The sequence below is a fragment of the Excalfactoria chinensis genome, chromosome 20 (assembly GCF_039878825.1).
Source record: "Excalfactoria chinensis isolate bCotChi1 chromosome 20, bCotChi1.hap2, whole genome shotgun sequence".
Classification (NCBI taxonomy): domain Eukaryota; kingdom Metazoa; phylum Chordata; class Aves; order Galliformes; family Phasianidae; genus Excalfactoria; species Excalfactoria chinensis.
In genome coordinates this window covers 3,272,488-3,295,674 of record NC_092844.1, presented here as the reverse complement: position 1 = coordinate 3,295,674, position 23,187 = coordinate 3,272,488, and the positions used below count along the sequence as shown (strand labels likewise).

At 39.2% G+C, this 23,187-nt stretch overlaps 1 protein-coding gene across 4 annotated transcripts in view; it reads right to left on the bottom strand.

The window, feature by feature from the left end:
- Positions 1-49: 49 nt before the first annotated feature.
- CLSTN1 (calsyntenin 1) overlaps positions 50-23,187 on the bottom strand; it is a 31,773-nt gene continuing 8,635 nt past the window's right edge. The window contains exons 3-19 of one of the 4 annotated variants that reach the window (XM_072354564.1): positions 18,587-18,616; positions 16,986-17,181; positions 14,857-15,065; positions 14,290-14,439; positions 14,011-14,196; positions 13,276-13,524; positions 12,614-12,735; positions 11,608-11,770; positions 9,797-9,847; positions 7,833-7,990; positions 7,039-7,187; positions 6,489-6,715; positions 5,937-6,107; positions 5,316-5,461; positions 4,068-4,203; positions 3,345-3,529; positions 50-2,660 (exon numbers count right to left, since the gene is read on the bottom strand). In XM_072354564.1, coding sequence (XP_072210665.1) covers positions 2,466-2,660; positions 3,345-3,529; positions 4,068-4,203; positions 5,316-5,461; positions 5,937-6,107; positions 6,489-6,715; positions 7,039-7,187; positions 7,833-7,990; positions 9,797-9,847; positions 11,608-11,770; positions 12,614-12,735; positions 13,276-13,524; positions 14,011-14,196; positions 14,290-14,439; positions 14,857-15,065; positions 16,986-17,181; positions 18,587-18,616 — 2,723 coding nt within the window. In that variant the 3' untranslated portion in view covers positions 50-2,465. The remainder of the gene's footprint in view (positions 2,661-3,344; positions 3,530-4,067; positions 4,204-5,315; positions 5,462-5,936; positions 6,108-6,488; positions 6,716-7,038; positions 7,188-7,832; positions 7,991-9,796; positions 9,848-11,607; positions 11,771-12,613; positions 12,736-13,275; positions 13,525-14,010; positions 14,197-14,289; positions 14,440-14,856; positions 15,066-16,985; positions 17,182-18,586; positions 18,617-23,187) is intronic. The other 3 variants (XM_072354567.1, XM_072354565.1, XM_072354568.1) reach the window with 3 other exon arrangements.

The window sequence follows — 23,187 nt, the reverse complement described above, 5'->3', positions numbered from 1 at the left end:
GGGTGATGTGACTCAACCCTATTCCATTCAGGAAGAAATAAATACAAGCAACCTTTAGAACCAGAAATTTATTGTAGCTTATAGACTTTCCAAACTGACCCTTTAGCAATATATGCATCTGAAGAGTTATACCCACAGTGGCTACTAACTGCATCAGGACGTTCACAACCTCTCAGTATTACCATTAACTCATGATCAGCTTTAGTCTAAAATACAGCAGCTACAGTGACAGTATATGGAAGGATAAGTCTTCTACACATTAACACAAGACAACTGTCAGACATAAGTTAAAAGTTTCCCAGTTAACTTAAAACTAGCAGTTATATTACCACGTAAGTAGTCAAAACCATTTCCCCATTTTAGAAATCTAAAATTTTACATTAAAAAAAAAAAACCAACACAAAAAACAATAAGCTCGTTGGGTGGGTTCTCCCTCCTGCTTCCAGGTCCATCTAGTATTGTAAAAGGCACTCCACAGAGTCAAGTCTGTTACCCCCAGGTAAAACCCACCATGAGATCCCATTCCATACATCAGGAGGCAAGATGCACTAGAGATCTGTTCTGAAAATCAAAACTATAAACATCCGGACCAACCTTTACCTTTTTGAGTTATGACCCTTTTCCTCACACTCCTTTCCCACCACTTGGCTTGCTCCTCTAGCAGGCTTATCCAGTGCAACGTTTCCCTGCTGGGTACTGTTGGCCACTACTGAGCCTGCTGTGACCTGGGCTGTGTGCACCTGGAACATGGGCAGATCACATACAAAACAAAAATGGAACTTTGCTTACCGTGCTGAGGAGTGAACGGAGTCCTATTTTCCTGTTACAAGCAAAACAAGTTACTCTTTAATCCACCTCCAAACATAAAAAAAACCAAATCAAGTAAGCAGGTTTTCATTACTTGAGGCTCTGCATAGGACAAATAAAGTTAAATGGACAAGTCCTGCCTTACAGACAACTGGTGCTCTCCACCATGGGGTCATAACTTACTTTTCGTACCTTTCAGTCATTTCTTTTAAAAAAAGTCCTTTGCAATTCCAAGTTCAAACTTTCATTGGAGACAACCAAAATCAGCCATGACTTGGAATAGTATTAATGTGATTCCCAAGGTTTTCTGGTTGGATAATTTATTCTATAGTTTCACCAGCAGGAAAACACAATTACTAAATGTAAACAAAGGCTTAATACACCAACAGTCCAAGTTACTGTACAAGGAGCTACAGGGAATGAGCAGGAGTGCATTAATAGAAATGGTATCAGCTATGCCCCAAATCCTCCCATTCCCAAATGAGAAAAAACAAACAGTTAAAAAAAACACCTCAATACCCATCTATGTAGACTGGGAGCCAAGGGGTGCAGGTACACGGGTCGCAGGCTTTCCGGCTTCAGTTACCAGTGGGACAACCAAGCAACTAAACAAAATACACCCTACCAGCAACGCCAACAGACCCATCGCTGCACCACAGGCAGCCTCGCTGTAATCCGCCCACCATCCACGTAGTGTTCTTCTCCCAATAACTTAAAACAGTGCTTCTGCTAAAACTTCACTGGAAAATTAAGAAAAATAAATGACAAAACAACAAGAAAACGACCCAACAAACTGTTAGGCGGGGCAGTTGAACCTCTGCAGAAGTTCCTAAAAGCCTTTACAGTTTCTCACAAGCTTGTCTGTTCCCTCTGCAAATATAAAGGAAACTGGAGACCAAATAAAAAGAGAAAAACCAGAGCGGGGCGTGAATGAACACGGCAGTCAAGGCCAAGGACACTGCATTACTGACACATCTACACTAGATAACTGTGCCCGTGCTCCTGCTGCAGCAGTATGAGACTTGTATTATTTCATGCTTCATGATTTTTTTTTTTACTTTAGCATGTTTTAAACCCCAATCCCTGTTTTCACTACCACAAATGACATAATTACATAATTCCGATATATTTACAAAATATTAAAAAGTCTGTTAATCTTCTACATATTAACCTCATTCTGCCACTTTACACATGCACTAACTTGGGAAAGAAATTAAAAGAAATCAACAGGCTGAAATGAGCAGCTTTACCCTTTGTCAACAAGCAAATCTTTGCATCTTTCAGAAGGACAGAAAGGAACAAAGCTGGAATTGTTTCACAGAGCAAAATAAAAGAAGTTCAGAAATTCATGTGCAATGGCTACAGATCTGCAGTCACTCAGCTGAGATGACATGACGAAAAAGTGCAAGGTGGTTCCTCACATAGTGTAAAAAAATCCAGTCACTGAGGCATGGCTGAGGGAAAAGAGGTGCTAACTACAACTCTAGGAACAGCACCAGGAACAAGCTGACAGAACACAAACACTGGGGTGTGTTGGTTGAATCTACTGGCCAGAATGATTTTTTTTTTTTTTAAACACCATGAATCCTTGGGAACAATGGAGTGTATTACAGTGGAGTCTTCTAGAGCAGAAACAAAGACAAAGGGAACAGCTAGAATCAATAACTGAGGGTAGAGTCATCCCATTCCAGCTGTTGCTGTCTATTAACATTCTGTTGGTCCTCCTCCTGCTCGCCTTCCTCTTCCTCACTGCTTTCAGACTCTGCACTAGTGATGTCATCCTCTTCTCCATCCTCGCTTTCCTCTTCCTCTTCCTCCTCCTCTTCTTCACTGCTGTGCTGATCCTCGTAAGTCTGTTAAGACAGAAATCAGCTGCTGATACCATTCTGGCCAAAATTCCTTTAATGCTTTTGAATTTGAGCACAGGGTACACTTATTGAGAAGGAGCTATTAGTTTCTTACGGTTTAAAAAGTTCGGCAGCAATTAGGCAACTAGCAAATAAAAAGTTAAATAAGCTGATTAAAATAGTTCTGGTTCTGCACCATTCCTACCAGTCCTGTCACCCTAAGCAAACTCACTCTTGAATACAATCCAGTACTTCCAATTCTACCAGAAAAGGATCTTTCAGTACGATTGCATGAGTAACATTAAGGTTTGTCTTGTGATTTTCTAAGAAGCCAGATGTCAAGCATGGCAGACAGAAACATAAATACAGAAATACAGATGGTGCTTCAACACATCAGTACTTTGGGATAAAAAGCTGATGGTGAGGAAGGCAGCATACAGCACCGAGACGTCATTAGACACCAACCTGTAACACCTGATGCTGGAGTCTTGAGATTCCTGCCCCATCACAAAGCTACAAGCCATGCCCCAAACATAACTGCTCCTGTTATTGTCACTTTAGAGCATCAATTAAAGACTAACAGTGCTAATGTCTGTCCTCTCTGTGTTCTATGGTTGCTTTTGCTCTACTCTCTGCCCATGTACAGTCATGCCAGTTACAACTGGAAGAGGGCTGAGACATCAATCTTACTTCCATAGGATTCACAGTGATGGTCAATGCAGAGTCATCCCAGTCCATCTCATTTTCCTTCCCTGTGTCCTGGTCACGCATCGTTCGCTGATGTGCAGCTCGGATTCTGAACACTCCCAGAATAATCATAAAAACCAGGAAACTCACACAAACTACAATCACAACAGTGGCTGTACTCGGAACAACTGTAACAACAGAAAAGGAGTTTCTTCAATGATACTGATAGGCAATTTTTACATCATGACAATAATTAACTCTGTGTTCCCATCACCTACAAGAGGGAAACAGCATTATGAAAAGATTATAGGTAGCTTCACAGAGGCAGTTTGCATAGGGCCACTAAAAAGCCTGTAGAACTCACTGAGGGAATTACTGCAATTCTTTCCTTGTGCTATTTGTAAGAAATAACGTCCCTGTTCCTCACAGACCTTTATCTAGGTCTTACAGTCCCTGTTAAGAACAGGACACCTCCTGTTTTCCAATGTGTGTACCAGAGAGCTGCCCTCCTGGCAGGGAGATGTTTCATAAATCTCTAGCAAGCTGCTGCTCCTTGTTTGGGCAACAGCAGAATGGGATCAAGAAGCTGCTTACATGTATTAGTCCAACACATTGATTTTAGTCTGGGGGGAAAAAAAAAAGAAGTCTCTCTGCAACAAGAAGTCTCTGCATCAGTTTAACACCAGATAAAAAATCAGCAGAACTTCTGTGACTGAGAACTCTTACCTGAAAATGGGTGAGGGTTAGCCAGGTTGTGACCAGACAGATCAACAAAAGTGTGGTGCACCGGGTGTACAAACTGTGGTTGTGCAGCTATGTGATTAGCGTGTTCAACGGGGTTAGCTGTGTGGATAACATTCACCTAAGAACAAAAGGAAACGGTTAAACTCCAGAAATACAAGTTGACCTTTCAAGACACACCTTTTCTTATTCTGCTGCTTATCTCCAGCTAACAGCAAAGAGAAAATCTGTACTACAGACCAAGGATTAAGGTGAAACTTCCCTCTACATTTTAACCCATCCTTAGGATAGCTGACTTTTAACAACTGCAAGCTCTCTGTCACACAGCATATTTCATGTTTCCTTGCCAACACACAGAGCTAAATATACCTCTGCTTTGGGAGGCTGTTGTGATATGGGGTACCTGACCAGCTGCGCTACAGGAAGAGAGCAAGTTCAGTACAGAAAAAGAAAAGCATTTGCAGTTCAATACTTTCGGAAGATCCCAACTCAAGCTCGGAGAATTTCCTCAGGAAACCAAGCCACATTAATTACTTGGTTCTGAAAACCAACTTCCCAGCCCACCATATCCACACGACTAATGGTAAATACAACTGTTAAATTGCACTGTCACCCTTTGGGTCAGCTATAAAAAACAGGAATTCAAGCTCACAGGATGCAGAAGTACATGACAGTTCCACTCAAAATAATTTCAGGTTCCAGAAGCTTGATAATTAGCCTCCATTCTACTGCAGAAGAAATGCAATTCTAGCCTGTCTACACTTCTACATAAGTGCTTACTATCAGTGTTTGAAGGATCACACAATCTAATCAGTAAAGGGCCCAGCAATTCCATTCACAGAAACCTGTGAGTTATACATGAAAGCTACTCGAGTCTCTGATCAGCACAACATTTCTAGTAGGTCCTTCAAGTTTTTTCCCCCAAAATTTATATGCTGCCTCAAATTCAATGTTTTTGCCTTCACACTTCTGTCAACCATATCATTTCTGCTACAACACAACAGTTCCCACAGTTGCTTCACCTCCGTTTAGGCTGCCTCACTTAAAAGATGAAATGTAGGATTAAGAGCACATAGATAAAATACTGCGTAAGATGCACAAGTTCATTAATATCTACAGGACAAAAATCTTAATGATTTATTGATCAATAATCCATCAGTTGAGGCAACAACTATCATCCACCCATCCCTCCAGACTCTACACCTCCCAGAGCAATCAGAAGAGCTTACATACCTCTACTTTAAACTCATTGCTGACATAGCGCCCGTTAAGCTCAGAACAAACCAATTTGAACTTTCTGTCAAATAGAGAAACGGTGTGCCAGTTTCTGTAGCGTATCAGATGCAAAACTTCCTCATAGCTGGCCATAGTATCAACTCCTGCAGAGAGAGAAACAAGAAAAACAATTACTTTGCAAAAGCCTACCACAACACCATACACTCTACAAATCACCCTCCCTTTCTTTGAACACCATTATGACAGATGGACACACGTGGCTTTACTGAGACTTTTGGGTTTACTTTGTGGCAAAATCCGAGATTCAGACAATCTGTAAAATCTTTCCTTTTGAATACATAACACATTCTGAAAACAAAATAGAAAGGAATGACACACACTCCACAGCACTGGGTTATCTGTGCAGGAGGAAAGTCTTTTCTAGGGGGCAAAGTATACTTCATTTCCACAGTTAAGATGTAACCTGCAATTTATAGGACACCAAACCTCCAAAGGAAGGAGATTCTAGAATAACCTATTTTCCACAAAACAGTGCAAACACCTCTGAGCCTGAAACTCCAATTAAAAAAGGAGCTGATTTCACACCCTTCCTGCATGAGCAAAAGAATGAAGTCTCACCTGTGATGATCATGCCAAGATTGGAACTACTCATTTCAATGCCTTTCTGCTGTAACCGTGTCATGTCAACCTCCAGGCTTTCTTGATCCTGATTTAATTCTTCTCCCACCACTGTCACCTCACACGTATCCAGGTTATGCATGATTTCTTCAGAAACCAAAGACTCTTGTACTGAAAAGTAGAGGAACCGCCAAGGAGATGAGCAGAAACAAAGGAAAGTAGACAAGAGTCCACAAACTATAAAATATCCCATGCAGACAGAACTCTTCTTTCAAATCAAACATTAAGATCTGGGCCTGAAGTAAAGAGACCAAGTATTCAAGGTATAATGATAAATAAGGGATTATTTACACGGAGGTAATGGCCTGGACTTATTTACAGTTAACTCAGAGCAGTGCACCTACGCTTTTCCCCAAACAATACACATCTTGTTTCCCCCACTAGATTCTTACTGCAGGAGAAATCCATGTCACTTTACAAGAGAAAGATTCTCCAACGTGATCACAGAATAGAATAAAGGTAAGCAAGAGCTTCGAGCAGAAATGATGTTACCTGTAGGATCTTCATCCCCATCTCCATCTGGCTCCACCTCCCGTGTAATGGTGCTTATTATGCGAAGCTCAGGGAAGAGGGAAATACCCTCAGAACTCTCAAACTCTGAAGCAGACCGAGCAAAATGGTTGATGCCACTCAGGCTGATTTTTGGTTCCTCTGGTTGCAAGACCATTACATATCCCTCCACAGAAGGAATGGAGACGCAGGCCTCTTCATTGAAACACCTAAGAGATACAGAAGCACAGTCAAGGCAGCTGTTTGAAAGGAGGGCACAACTGTGCACAGTAATTGCTTAATAAATTAAAAAAGCTCTATCTCAGACCCAAGAGTCTTACATCATCAGCTGCGTTGGAAGAATTCCCCAGCAAGGGAACAATCTTACAATTAATTTTTACTTACATTTAACATTTTGCCCCATTTTCTCTGCTATGACTAACAGTTACAGATAACTTGATTGAAGCTTGTGACACTGGGTATGTCATGTCACATTTTTTTCAGGCCTTAATATCACCATACAGAGAAGCATTATTTCAGCACTAGAACATACTTGACAGTACTGGTGATTTTAAGCCTCCGGATTCCAGGTGTTGGGAATTGGCGAGAATTCAGATAGGAAATGTGCTGCATGGCCTTATCAACTCTGTCTATATCATCCCCTTCTATGGTCACCGCTGACTGACTAGGGTTCATGTGGATCTGAAATTACAGAAGGGAGGGAAAAAAAAGGGAACACAAACAGAAAAATGATCAGGTAATTAAAGCAGAAGTTCAGCCCTGTTTAGTCAGGTTAGTGCTGGGAAAATTACAGCTGTATTCGAAGCAATGAGGACATTACTTATGGGCCTTGTGCTTCACTTCCTTCTTCCAGACAAATATGCTGAGTATTTTGTTCTTCAGGAGGAAAACCTAGGCACTTGTAACAGTTCTGATGTGAAGTAATAAGACAGACAGACAGCTAATATGAAAGATAAATTCAGCTTTGTTCATGCAACCTTACTACAAAAAATAATAACCATTTTTAAAACAAAGATATCTAAGTCGGATTAATTCTACTAAGCTGCTTGGTAAGAATCTGTCTGGTGTAGCTGGTAAAACAGAGGCTTTCAGATATCCAATTTCTTTTCTCAGGTTCCAGAGAACACAGTAACGTTTACTCTTAAACTCCACTATGACATGTCTACATTAGAAAGATTTGCTAGTTTTCATGTAATTTTAATTGTGACGCGTTGCATTAAATAAGCCTATTTTAGTTAGGATGTCCCTAATTAACTACCTGCAAAATTTGCATCTTGAATCAGTAGAGCAACATACACAGCCCCCTTCGTTAATGTGTGACTTTACCTTCACGCCTTTGCCAACACCATCAGCAATCTGCAGATCCAGTCCCTCCTTGCAGGTGTAGAGGCAATCGATCACTTTCTTGTTTTCCAGTTTACCAGAACGAATCATCAAACCTGCCAGATTGCCTCGGAAGAACTGAGCCATGCGGAGTTCACCACCTTCATAAAGAAAGAAAGGAAGAATCTTCAAAGATGTTGGGTTTTTGGGGGGGATTTTTATTTTTTTTCCCATTTTTTCCTTTGTAAAACAACAAATTTGCTTTGTGGCTCCACGGTACGTTACAGACATGCATGTTAGTTTTTTATCCATTCTGGGTGTTAACCTTGTCATTATGTTCAAGCATAAAGAAAGAATTAAACAGTTCACCATGCATATGGCCTCCAAAACATGACAGTGTAGCCATCTTGAACTGTTATTTCCATAACAAGAATTTCTTTTGCTCATACAGCGAGGTGGTGTTCAGAACCAATTAAACAAACTGAATCCTGAATTCTCACAATGAGGCACTAACACCAAATACAGAGTTCTTTATAAAAGCAGCAGTGCCTACCATGGTAGGAGCCAACAGCATCAGTCCTCAAGCTGTTACCTCTCTAGACTAAGCCAACCATTTCAGGCTCTATTTACACTCAAAGAAGAGAAATAAGCTTTACAGCATCACTCAGGGTGTGAGGCAGTGGTACAGGTTGCCCAGAGAGGCAGTGGGTTGCTCCATTCTTGGTAACACTTGGGGTCAGGTTGGACCTGGCTCTGAGCACCTGATTGAGCTGTAGGTATCCCTGTTCACTGCAGCTGGACCAGATGGCCTCAAAGGGTCCCTTCCAACTCAAACAATTCTATGATTCAGTTCATCCTGCAGGAGATATCTAAGAGTTAATGAGTCCTTTCTGTGCCTTCTCTGCATGGAATTAAAGCGAGGATTTTAAATTCAAGTAACTTAATTTTACACATCTACATTAATTGCAGTCTTCCAAGCATCTGACATATTTCATTTTCTTGAAGATGACACCAAATGATCACTGACTGATCTGGCAGCCATAGGACTCCACCTGGAAATTTGTATTTCAAAGTCATCACTTAATAAACTACGAGATTGTCTAAGCTTGTTTTAAAGATTCTGGGCGATGAAAGATCCCTGACATAACTCAGAAGTTTTCAGTAGTTAATTGCTACGTTACAAGTCTTATTTCCAGTTTAGACTTGTACAGCTCCAGACTCTAGCTCCTGGATTCAGTCACATCCTTGCCAAACTAAAACATGTTACACAGCTAGAAATCTCATCTCACTTTTATTTAGATCATCTCAGGATATTCAAACTATACAGAACAAATTTGCCTCAACTCGAGACGAAAAAAAAATCCACTGAACTATCACTATGTCTAAGGAAATAAAACCCTGAAGCCAATGGGACCTAACTGGGAGCAAAAGGGTTTTCTCACCAAATGAGTATCCAATCCGCTGCTGATTATGAGAGGGAATCGTTTATATATCAGCACTCTGATGTGAATTTGGAATTGCTTGAGTAGGGAGCAGGATTATCCAATTTCAAAGATCCTTCCCAAACTACAGACTGACTCTATGCTAGGCACAAACATACCTCCATGCATATATGTACATGCATATAGGATGAGGTGTATTTGTATTTTAATAAGACTGGATTAAACAAATTGTAGCTAAATAAATTTTGCATCAGCAACTTATTTTACACCACTTCACTGCAATCAAATGGTGGCAAATTTGTACATGGATGTGCAATTGGTTGGAAAAAAAAAAAAGAAAAACAATGAAAAAAGATCATCTGGCAAGCTCTGGAAATAAAGGCAAAATGAAGAAACAAGCCTATGAGAGGATTATGTGAAGGTCAATGGCCCGAATGCAATGCCTGCATTTCATGCTGTGTGTGAGATGAAGCAATGTCTTGGCTTAAAAATGAAATAGAACAGTAGGGAATAAACTCCAGCAACCTGCAGAGGTCTCAGGCAGGGTTTCATTGTCATTTTCGTTTCCTGTATATTCTGTAGAAAAGCAAGACAAAGAACAGGACAAGAGGAAAGAGACCAGGTCGTTACAGTTTGGCAAATTCTCTCTTGGGTCACAGTAAAAACACACCATCACCGTCCCTCAGAAGTAGCATTCATGACAAGACAATGCACTACTGACGAGATCACCAATGAGATGCAGGTCTAACAACCAACACAGCCATCCTCTAATAATAATAGGATCATATATACTGACTAGTCAAATTATCAGATGTTAAAAGCACACAATTTTTCCCCACCTAGAGGTGTGCTGTATATATAACTTCAGGCAGCCTGACTTATTTAACAATGTTTGTAAGGCAAAGATCGTGGCATTGTGCCTACAAATCAGACCTTTGGTGGAACCTTTAAAAAGGCAGCCCCTAGATTTCTTGTATTCCAGACTTTCAGTGCTCCTGTTTCAGTCTGCTGTTATTAAAAAGTAGACCAACACCAGAAGGAATTAAAGAATCGTATAATGCTGTCAGTGTGAAAGCACAGAAGTTTGTAAATTAAATGCTTTTGTTATGATGCAGAGTACATAGAAGCCATTACACAATCTATATACTCAGCTAGAACTCAGTTCCCAAGCTGCAGACTCATGAAAACCAGTCACTCTAGTTTCCCCTTGAGTTAGAACAGATAGTTGGAAAGTTACAAACAGAATATGAGACAAATTATGGGGAAAATAATTAACTGACTCAAAGTGATAACAAAATGAATTTAACACTAAAATGATGTAAATGCTGAAAGATAGTGAACTTCCCACAAATACTGTTTGATGGAGAAAATACTTTGATAATTCAGCCTCCATTCACACTTCAAACCCTTAACATTCAAAAAAGAAAAAAGAGACAGTTTAAAATCTGAGACCATTAAACTGATAGAAATATCCCAAAGTTTTCCATTTGTCAATCATCCACAAGATACTTCTCTGCATTATGGCAGACTGCAACTACAGTCTACATTCTGAACTACAATAAAACAGGAATGATTCAGCACTGTTCTCTCTCTGACTCCAAAGATCAATTCATACCACCTAGGATGTAATGTAGTCAGCAAGTCAAACATTTCAGTTCAGGGCTGCAAAGCAAGAGCTTTGTTACAGGATCTCTAGCAAGCAGCTACCAGTGCTCCACAGTCAGATGCTTGCTACCCTTTTTCTTCAAGGTTTGCAGATTAGATTTCACAAGAACTAGAGAATATGAATCAGCATTTTACAGCTTGCAGAATATTGTCATTTAATCAGAGCCTGTACATAATAAAGCAGATTTCTGTAAGCAACTGATGAAATACCCAAGAGACAGCATCACTGTGTTGCTTTTAGCTGAACTGTCTACTGGTTACATTTCCATTTATGAGAACGCTTCTTCTAAAAGACGCCATTCAACCTACTTGATATTAGTGTTCTCCATAATAAGGTGAAGCATAAGATGAACCTTACAATAGTTCTTAAGAAGTTATCTATCTGTATCCTCCCACATACCAGAGAAACTTCTTCAGTGTAGCACTACTTGCTGAGTAGCTTTGCCATTCATACACACACAGCCAGTAAACGAACCAACCAACTTGTGGAAAAAATGGCAAAGAGAAGAAATATCAGATAACAAAAAGCAAACCCCAAAATATTCAGCAATAAACACTGGAAGTTATCTTTCGTGCAACAGAAAGATTAGCTACGTATTAATAGGCTAACCACAAAGATAGCATTACAATAAAAAAGCTAATTGAATGTATTAACAATTGTAAACAGTTACCTTGCCAGCATGCTCCAACTACTAGCTGAGTTTCTATTTTTGAAGGATGAAGCGGATAATCTTCAGTCACTGGGAAAGGATCGTATGAAACACCATCTACATAAAGTGTTACAGCAGGAAATTCAACATTGAGGACGTAATGGTGCCATTCTTTGTCACAGACCTAAATAAAGGAAGTATGAAAAATTGTTTTAATAATAAAAAGAAAAAAAAGAAAAAGATTGCAGTTGAATAATAATAATCATCATTAATTCACAGAAATAAACTCTGCAGATCGTAGTAATGCCAAAGAAAAGACTTGGCATTACAGCACCTGCTTTCAAATGTAAAAAAAAACTAAGATTAGACAAACTGAAAGAACACAGACAACTCTTATCCCAAACAGGGGAAAGTACCTGCATCCCTATGAGGCGTATTGCTCTATTTCTGTGGAGTAAATACCAAATTATGCAAATTGGCTCATCTCTATTTACAATATGTGTATCTACTTCTGGCAATGTGTAAAAGGTCACAGGTTTTATTATAGTGTGAGAAAGTATTAAGACGTTCTTCTGTTCTCCCATTAAACACTTTGATCTGCAACAGCGCTGCATGCTCAGAAGTAATTTTCTGTTATAAACTGGAATGCTGATGCCTCCTGTTTTCGTATTCATTGTGTTACAGTACATTTAGTGAAGATAACTGACACAACAGCTGAAGTTTGGCATTTTATTTTCAGACATAAATCCACACTTCACTGCCTTTCAGGACAATGACTTGGACTTTATTTCATGAGCATCCCACTGGATTTAATGAAAGCACTAAAGCAAGTAGCAAGTCAAAATCAAGTTGAACAGGCATCTATCCCTGACACCCATCACAAAGTAAATACCACTGGGTAATAAAGAACTCAGTATCAGGAGTCTGGAGTTGTAAATAGTACTTCTTAATAATTACCTCATTAGCAAGTTCAAGTTCCAATGTTTTTCACTGCATTCTATCATTTTACCAGTCATTCCAAACTTACTTGATTTAGTTTCCAGTGGAATTCTGCAGGCTTGTATGTCTTTCCCTCTGAAGGATCTTGCCGGAAGAGGAAAACCAGGCGGCAGTTGTGCACATACAGCGTGTAATGGTGTCGATTCATATCTGCACAAGAGTTCCAAGTATTGTCATTCTCTCCTCTAAGTATTAGGCACTCAATAAAAAAAAATTCACAATTTCTGAATATTCCTATGTAAATGGCCAGTAATTGATAAAAAAATGCACAAGCAAATCAGATTTGTTAAGAGAGACAGTATCTCCACCTAGAAAAAAAATATATATTGCAGACAATGCTGTTACTAAACCTGATATGTGTATCTTAAGGATTTTTGGCAGTATCAAGAATAAGGCTATTTGTGGAGATGCAAAAATTAGATTTCCTTGCCAGAATAATACACCTACTGTGATGAAAGGAAATGCATAACATAAATAAAGTCAGATAAACAAGCCTAATTCATTTCAGCTGAAGCTAGGTAATTTAAGTGCACACCTCTACAGGTAAGTACAGTAAAGAACAGCTTTGCAGTTTACTTCCTTTCACTTCCAAACCTAGAAAAATCTATAGAAAACACTTAAGGTTCCCACAGATGCTATCACAGCATATAAAAACAAATTAGATTGTTCATACTTCGTGTATTGACAAACCTGTCTTGTCTGAATTGCAAAGAATTGTCTCTTTCTCTTTGGTTCCAGGGCCATGCCTCATCCACACTGAAATCATGAAGGGTTCTTTCAGATTGACGGTGACAACACCATCTGGAATCTTCACAGCCTGTGTGCCATTAAACTCAAAGACTTGGTCACTGTCATGACCATTATCAGTAGGAAGTCCTATCGTCCAGTTCGCAGCACTACTTGGAGAAGGAAGCAATTCAGCTGTGCCAGAAGCAGCGCCTACAATAAAAATGCTCACATGAAAACAAGGTAGTAACTAGAAAGATCACAGCTACCTTCATATCAAGCAGCTTTTAATGAGCATTAGTTTTGCTGCCAGTATTATGTGTTATCATCACATATCAGGCAAATCTCCTATTGAATAATGTGGCATTAACATTACACATATCTAATATTATGATGTCTTCCATACACTTAATATCTGAGTAGCTTACTGATCTCATTGAAAATGCAGAACTTTATTTGCCTCTGTCTCAGGAACCACTACATTAATATCATTTGTCCCTCATATCCATGAAAATAATGCCCGTTTCTTGCCACTACGGTAGCTGTAAGATTAATATCAACCAGCTGAAGAGATCTGCATGAGAACATCACACTGAACCCAAGCATTCCCTCTCAGATCACCAACTAATACAACCGCACATCTTCTAACATAATATTCAGCTTATAATAAGCACTTTATCAGAACAAAAGCATCCTTACCACAGAGTCTGTGAATGGATTTCTCAGAATAGGTGTCTCTATCGCAGCCTTTCCCAATATGATTGGTTTCCAGTTCAACTGTTGCCTGAATTGAGGTTATTGGCTCATCACATGTGTCCAAACGCATACTTGGGAAGAGTGCTAAAGAACCAGTACCGGGTTCATATTCTATTCTTTTGCTCCAACCTGTATAATTATACAAAGAAACAACATTATAAAAAATCCCTCCTGTTTAACTGAAGGCACTGCCAAAGCAGATAGGAAGGAGCTCAAACTAACCTTGCCAGCCAGGCTTGCATGTAGGCTTAATACTAATTTTAACCAATACATCCTCAGCAGCTCTCTTCTTCCCACAGTCATACGCAGTTACTGTCAGTTTATACTGATGCTCTTTGCCATAGCTCAACTTTTCTGTGTTTTTTATATAACCTGGCAAAAAAAAAAAAAAAAAAGAAAAAGATGATATTCAGAAATGAAGATTTTAGGGTCACTGCTGTGTTAAATCTATACAGGTACCACCTATGTACTTTATACTGGTAACAAGATTTCAGCAGCCAAACAGACAAATGAATTAGACTTTCACTACCTGTGCTTTCAATGCTAGACATAAGATCCAGGTATTTAAAAATCATATATATACAGAAGATAAGTATAAACATACAGAACAACAAGTATATACTTATCAGGCTCATCACAGTAAACTATACTGCATTATATAATACACACACACATATATATATAAGGGTTAAAGCAGGATTGCTGCAGTTTTATGCTATCAATTTGAAGCCCTATGCCTAAGGCACTGAATGACAGTAATTCCCACTCTGTCTTTCATCACATTCTTACCGTCTTTGTCAATAGCAAAAGGAACGTCCGGAGTTACGATTTCATAGCTGCAGATCTGGCTGAACTGAGGTGAACAATCTGCATCCACTGCTTCCACTTTCAGGATGTTATCATACCTCTTCCCCTCAATAACGGTTGCCTTGTATGATTTCTCTTTGAACACGGGAGAATACTCATTAACGTCGTTCACCTGAATGTGTACTGTTGCTCTGGAAATAAAACACCAAAGTCAGTTTTCTTTACATTGCAGATCTCCCATTCTTGTGTGGAGTCTGACAGAACACCTCATTTACAGATGAAACTACCCTAGAATTTAAGCTCCTCGAGAGATGTCACCAACTACTAACAAGACTAAGTACCCGAACTGGAAAAGCAGTGAATATTTTCCATGTGCTTTGCTATGTAATTCTGTGTAGTTCCAAGCTGTTGTTTACTACTGCTGTTTGAAATCAGAAAACCAACATTGCAGCTACTGAGTTGCTGCCACTTTCCAGAAATATAACAAAGTACAGCTGTGACAAAATAGGCATTTAGTTCTGATAGCACTGCAATTCTTTCAGCTCTCTTTTGCTGTCAGAGTATGTGACACAAACATCCAATTTTTATTTCACGTGAATGACAGACACGACTAATCTTAGACTAGGAGCTCAGTCAAGTGCCTTTGATTAGCTTTCTTTTGATAATGAAGCACTGAGTGCTGTATGTCAGTGAAAACTGATTTATTTCCTGGATGTAGGACTGAGAGATCAGACAGTTTAAATGGAAGAAGAAAAACTGCAATAGGAAGATGCACTGTAGCACATACAGCAAGCTAAATAATCTTACACAGACTGGGTCCAGAAAAGGTGAATACTGAGAAGTATCTGGAAATGTAAATAAAGAATCCAGTCTCTGTGGTCCTTATGTAAAAGCAAAAGACTTAAAATGCTTGTTTTCAAAAAGTATATTTAAGGTTTTCTTTTATCCCGTATACCCAAACAACTGCACCAAATTAAAGGCTTTCTATAGCAAACACTGCTTGTATTCCTCACTAAAGTAACAGCTACAAGGCAGGAAATAGCAGTGGTTTGCAGGTACAGGTTTTAGAAACCCCATTATTTTTCTGTGGCAAAAGAAGAACTGCAGAACACAGTCCTGGATCACAGGGCAATGCTGCAATGACAGCTTCACCAACCTCAGCTGTCTTAGCTCACTACCCAGAGAGAAATCTGCACAGCCATAACAATGCATCACCTGGCAACCACACACATCACACCTCTACCAAGGAAGCTGTGCTTTGCCTGCTCAGAAAGGCAGAAGATCAGCCACCTGTGTGCCAGGCAGTTCAACTATTTATTTACCATTCATGCTCTTACATGAGATGCCTAAAATAAGGTATTTCTGAATATATACTGGAGAGACTGAATGGCTGCCTTTTTATTAGGCCATCAGTGTAGCCCTTAACAAGACAACTTTCTGCTGTGTATTTGAAGCATACAGCTATAGAATAACAACTGTATTTGTCACCAAGATGACTGCTGATAAACTAGTCCTCATCTTGTTCGTGTCCCTCTTTGCTTTGCACTGACAGTAATCTTTCACATGCTTGGCAGATGTTGACACCAGGGTGTTATACAGTTACTTGCAAGTCAATTTCCAGAGAGCAATTAAATTGTGGTTTATTTTTTAGATAAAGATTGCTTTGTTCCCATCCTTTAATCTAGGCAGAGAAGAACCTTATGCTATTGATCTTGCTTTTTAGGGTGAGGCCGGCGGAAACGAAAGCAATATGTATTCTTTTCCATTTTGTCATGGCTTATTGAACCAGGATTTTGGTCTTGAAACTGAATTCTGAAACAACGTCTATAACTGCTAACCCATGTTGAGTCTTTGTATCAACTCAAGTCCGATTTTAAATATTTCAAGAGTCATCAGAGATGTGGAGGGCAAAGCAGTGTCATTGAGAATACAGTTACAGATATCAAAACAGTTCATTTCCATTTTGCTACTAATTATATTGCCATTATATGAAAGTCTTCCACTATTAACACTTGGTTTGCGTTTACTCCAGACACACAGGACATAAATCACCAGGAACAGGAGACCAGCTGAAACCAAACTTCCCCTCAGCCAACCACAGGTTCACTTACTTGTGGGATTTTTTTGCATTTGCTCCATCTGGTCCCTTCCCACAGTCATAGGCCTGTATGGTGAACGTGTAGTCCTTCTGTAGTTCACAGTCGAGTTTTTCTTTGGAGCGTATTATTCCCTCACCAGTGGATTTATCCACTACCACTGCTTCAAAGGGGACATTTTGCCCATGAATTTTAAATCCACAAATCTCACCTACAGATTCAAAGCAACAGAGGTTAGAACTGGTCAAAATCACTACGCGTTTTTTAAATGAATGACCAAATAGTTTGCAGCCAAGGGTTTGTGAGGGTCTGTGGACAAAGCAAGAGCACTGTGCTTTAAAATGGGTGATTTCTGGGAACTTTAGTAAAAAGAAGCATACGTCTGCCTTCCAAGCAACTCGTTTACTTGCATCCATTCATGCAGGAATACAAAAGAGAAAAAGAGAAATATAGACAGGCATTTCACAGGAGTACTTGAGATAGCTCTAGGGTAAGAGTAGAACTTATGAGAGCACACAGCCAAGGCCACTTGTAATCTCTTCTATGCCAAGCTACTGGGAATAGCTGGGCGGCTTGTTTATTTTGACCAGAGCAAAAGGTTAAAATGCACAGTTACAAGTCAAGGGATGAGAAAGCTTCAAGGACAGGTTCAGCACCTTAATTACAGAAATTCTGTCAAGAGATCAATGAACAAAGTCTTCCTGTGCAATGTACCTGACTAAAATTAGGGAATCAAAATAAACTACCGAATGAGAAAGGTAGAAATACCAACTTCTCAGGCATCCATTTCAACAGCTATCTACTAACAGATCAAATTTATTAATCGAGAAAGCTCTCACAAGGGACAATTTGGTAGGCTTTCCTTTCCATTCAATCTCTTCATCCTAATGCACTTGAAATGAAGCTCCTTGTACATCATTCTAAAACATGTCTGAGCTTGAGATTACGTTACAAGTCACCTTGCTGGCGCAGTTGGGTCAATCTGTCAGCAGGTAATGAGGACTGAGCCCTCGCTGATCCAGCTGCACTAACAAAAGCTGCTCAATCTTTGATCAGCTGTATTGGGTTTTTACCTGCATAGCTTGTTATGGAAGGGATTCTCTTCTACCAACATAAAACACTATTATTGTTATAACTGCAGTGGAACCACAGTACCAAGAACACATTCCTACTATAGATACACCTACAATCGTTTTTAAAATGTACTTGATTCAGATTTTAAGCTACTGAAATACAAACTGAAAGAAACACACTGCACAGAAGGTGTTAATAATGCTTTGGCAACATTATATTTTACCAAGCAAATCAAAAAACAATGTCCAAAAAAGGAAACTATGAAAACATCAGAAAATGTTCCTTTTCCCCAAATCATCAGTGCCTGCATAATGCACAATGATCCCCAGTGGTTCAAATGGATGTCTGATGTACAGATATTTCTAACCAAGGGTTTGGTTACATAACAATTTTATCGATATACTTTAAAATAGAAAAGAACTGGGAGAATAAATGGGACAAAGAGCATGACAGGATCTTCTGTTTAAGTGCTGATTCCCCATTTCATAACCAAAGTTAGTGGGTTAATATTCATAAAAGGGATAGAAAGAACCCTTTATCACCTTCTTTGGTGACTGTCACCTCAAAACTCTCTAAAGGAGAAAAGATAAACCCAAGTCAGTAATACAGGAAAGGTTGAAAAGGGAACAAATAAGGAAAAGGCAAAGATGCACACATTACACAGAAAAACTTTGGGAAAAAAAAAGTCTTTTACAATTCCAGTGGTGATTTGTTGTAACTGTTACCATTTTAGAGTTTTAGTTATGTTAAATATGATTTAACCTTTTATCTCCAGCTTGTCATTAGCAGAATTCTGAAGCGAGAGATTTGAATTGCAGGCTTATCTAAAGGCTTTTTGTTCTTTAAATAATTCAGCTGCTAAACAAGAAACATTCAAAATTTCATGTTGATAGAGAATTATCCATAAAGTTGAATTTCCATCAAAGTTTACCACTACTCTTCTATCTACAGACAGGGCAGATACTTGAAACAAACTTCTAGCTACTCTCCTGAAACCAAAACCAGTTTGTATTCCTGTTTTGATCTCCAGAAATCAAAATAACAGTCACTGGATGTTTGTGCTTCCAAGCCGTATTTTATCAGTATAGGCTGTAGTGTTTGCAAAGTTTAAGTATTGCATCAAACTCAAAACGAGGGTGCTGCAACAGTTCTCAAACATAGACACACTCAGCTATGACCCTGATGATGTTGAAAGCTTTAGTTTATGAAATTTGGGCATGTAGGAGGAGTCTTTGTATTTTCACAGCAGTACATTTCTTTTCCAGGTTCAAGGACCAGCCAACACTCTCTACCATTTTACTGGTGTAAGATGACTGTACGAGGCATCTTGAAAGGCTGCACAACTTTTATGAAGACACAGTTAACCACATTCTTCACTCCACTATACGGTATAATTTTGTTCAAACACCATACTACCACCTTTTGCAGATCATCTAACGTATCAATTAGTTTTTTCCTGGTTACTGTCATCTTTGACCTGAACTGCAGTACAGCATAGCAGATGTGTACCCATAAAATCACCTTGGGCAAATCTCCTTTTAATTCTCAGATATTGCCAGCAACTTGCAGTTTGCTAACCCCTAGATTTATAATCAGCTCTTTATTTTAATGCACACATATACTGCCTCTCTGAGGCACCTTCATAATTTAATTCTGTATAGTTTTACAAAGGATATAAATACAGCCTTGGATTTTCATATGGCAAAAGGATCATTCGTGAACATCTTACGCTGCTTCAATCTGTGGCTGATGCTACTGGTTAATGATAACTGACAATCCACCTGCAAGGAATCTCCTGCACCTTCCAGGACCTCTAACCTTGAGAAGCACACACTGGGTGTGAAACATGAAGGTTACTGAAAAATTATATGAAGGGAACACGAAAGCAGAAAGCCTGGTAATGGGAGGAAGAGGGAGAAGTGTGTTAATGTAGCAGTTACCCATCTGGGACAAAGCTGGTTAACAACTGGTCACTTCATAACCACCTGAAGTGGACTTCAGCTCAGGCACCAACTCCAATTTTGGCTTTTAAGATATTCAGGCTTTCAAGCAAAGACATAAACAAACTCTTCAGTTAATATCCATCTGTCTCCAGATGCTTTTTAGGGCACAAAGCTTCTGTTCAAGGTGTACTAGAGATCAATGCCTGCCAGATATTTCCCAGAACAACAATTGACCCAACATAATTGTATTTTCCACTTCACGCTAATGAGATTAACAAAAATCCCTTTTATTACTGCATGGGCAAAGTACTTCAAACTGGACAAGTTACAGTGCCTAAGAACTGCAGGGTTACCTATGGTAAAAGTGCACTAAAGAAGCAAATGCACAGCTTCCATCTCTTCAAAATATTACACACTGATTTAGAACTGTTTCAAGACAAATAAGACAACTTACTAATGAACAATCCCACACATGGATGATGTTCTTTTTCATCTCAGTTATAAAATGCACACTGACACTGAGCAAGCTTAGTCCTATGCAAGGTATTTAGTGGCAAATATGCTCCCTAAGGTTTCATGCTATGTCACATATGCACGTCACTTGTTCTCGTTTCACCTTGAAGTTGAGATTCACCGCTGAAATGAATTTCTCTCTCTCTCCTTATCCTTTAAGAGAATAAAGATAGACCTGTAATTGGATTTTTATTTGATATATTGGCACCCGTTCAGCTAAACGCCATGTCAGTGGGACAGAACTTTACTTCACAGTATTCTGACTCAGCTGTACTTACAGTTGAAAAATTATCTCACTTCACAGATACGGCTGCATACCGCATTTGATGTACGTTTGTTGAATTACTCCTTGGATGTGACAAGATCAAATCCGCAGATTACACAGTGGCATTCATCTTCTCCACATATTGTTTCCTTACAGCCACCATCCAGCTGAGCACTGCATTCATGCTGGCCTGCTGCAGACAGGATGTCAGCACAGCTCCCTGCCCTAACCAAACAAGGGCTGGCAGCACAGCGTGCAAATGTGGTGCTCACCCACCAGCCCATGTGCGCTATACATCTCCAGGGAGAGGCTGACTCTCAAAAGGTTCGGTGGATTTTGTTTGATTTTAAGAGAACAAATTGAGATTCTGCAAGACCATTTTCAAAGCTCTATTCAAATTCATGCTCTCAGTTAAAAATTCCTAATCCCCACAAAAATAATTCTTGTGTTCCAGATCATTAATAGAATAAGTTATCGTATTGTGACTGTGTTTTTCCCCAGGTTTTAGAGGGCAGGGAAAATCAGAACCTTATGACAGTTTCCTTCCACAGAGGAAACACTTCAAACCTTTGGCTAGTAAGTAAGACCCTCAACAATACACATTCAGATAAAACAGTTTGTTTCAAATGCAATGCAAAGTCAATTCTATTTTGCACAGTGAATGGAAAATCCGTACTAAGTGTTTGAAACATTAAACTGATTTTAGACATAAATTATGCTAACATACAATAGAAAATGTTGTTGCCCTTTATTTTATGATCAAATTCCAGCATGACTTAATTTGTAACATAGAGAAGTTCCAGTGAAGAGCTAGAAAGGTCATTGTCTTCCCAGGCAGATCCATAACAAATACAAAACACTGATGCCAGAGGGTTCCTATGAATTACACAGGCCCAGCACATCTAAATTCAAATTCTGCCTTCAAAAATGTATTATTGCAGATGCAAGAGCTCACCAAGTTATCCTAGAAATAGATGTCTAAATAACAGTATTTTTGCATACCTGCATGTAAGGATCCTACCCACAGCAAAGTACTAAAGGTATCCCTCCTCCTTGCCCCACAGTTCATGTCCTACAGAGCATTTAAATGAACTGTTTTCAAGATATTTTGACATGCTGAAATTTAAAGTGAAGCAAAAGATTATTTAAAATATTATAAAACTACAGACAGTTCAGAAGGGTTGATAGCTCAATTAGGAGGCACAGCTAATTAAAATATCCAACCTTCTGAAGCGTGAACAAATCTGATTTGCAATACCCATATACTACTTAGGGCTGAAATTGGCATTTAATCCTGAAAATGCTTTGTTTTGCTGTGAGAACAGGCTGTCACTAACCTAATGGGTTTCTCACACGTAAACACCCACATAGACGCTGCTGGACAATAACAACACTATTCTCCATTCTAGGACATGGCTACCACACCACCAACTAAAACTGGTAATGCTGATTCAACACCACTCCCACATCTGCTCTCCTCAAAGACGGATTCAAGTATTGTTCCATTTCATGGTAGACATAAAAAACATTTATTTAACCAACTAATCTGCAAGTGTAGAGTTTAAGCCTGTGTTGACCACTATAATTCAATACCTGCAGAGGCTGGATAGTGCTCTTCAAACATGGTTTTCCTTGCATCTCCTGTATGCTTTGTTAGAGGAGAAAAAGCCTTCAAACAGTACTAAACCACTGAGGTATACAGGAGATAGGAGACCTGAATTCATCATTTTCAAGCAAACACAGTACTAACTGTGCTCTGATCTGAACCAGAAACAAATAAAGCAAAAGGAATGATGTTTCATCTGCATTATCCAGGCTGCAAATCTCAGCCCAGAGATGCTCTGCTCATGTAGCTGAACAGCACCTACAAGAAAAGACCTCTTCAACTCTACTCAACTAATCTAACATGAGATTGTAAGATTATGAACAGTCAGCTTACTTCCACATCTCCTCAGGCAGTATTAAGCTGGTACCAGTGAAAAACTCCATTATCAGAGAAGATATTCTGCACAGCAGCAAGTCTGGCTCAAACCCACTTCACAACATTCAGACCCTTCCCAGATGCAGGAACCTGCTTATATTTCAGAAGACTTCAAAAGCTTCACATTTCTCAAAAAAAAAAAAAAAAAAAGAGTGCTGAGAATAATGTTCTCTTATGGCACCTCTGCTCTCTGATACTGATCAAGCTGTGAAATATCAGTGATTCTTTGAGTAGAAGAGGCTTAAGACACAAATTAAGACACAAATTGAATACTCTAAGAAAACTGTTTGGAATGAGAAGGAAATGCGCATTTTGGAACTCCAAACAATGCTGCAAAATGTGGAACCTGGAGGACTGAAGAAAAGGTTAGATGCTATGCAAAGGAACTCAGAAAAAGTAACACACGTGCAATTGAAAGAGTATCTGCAATATACACTATTC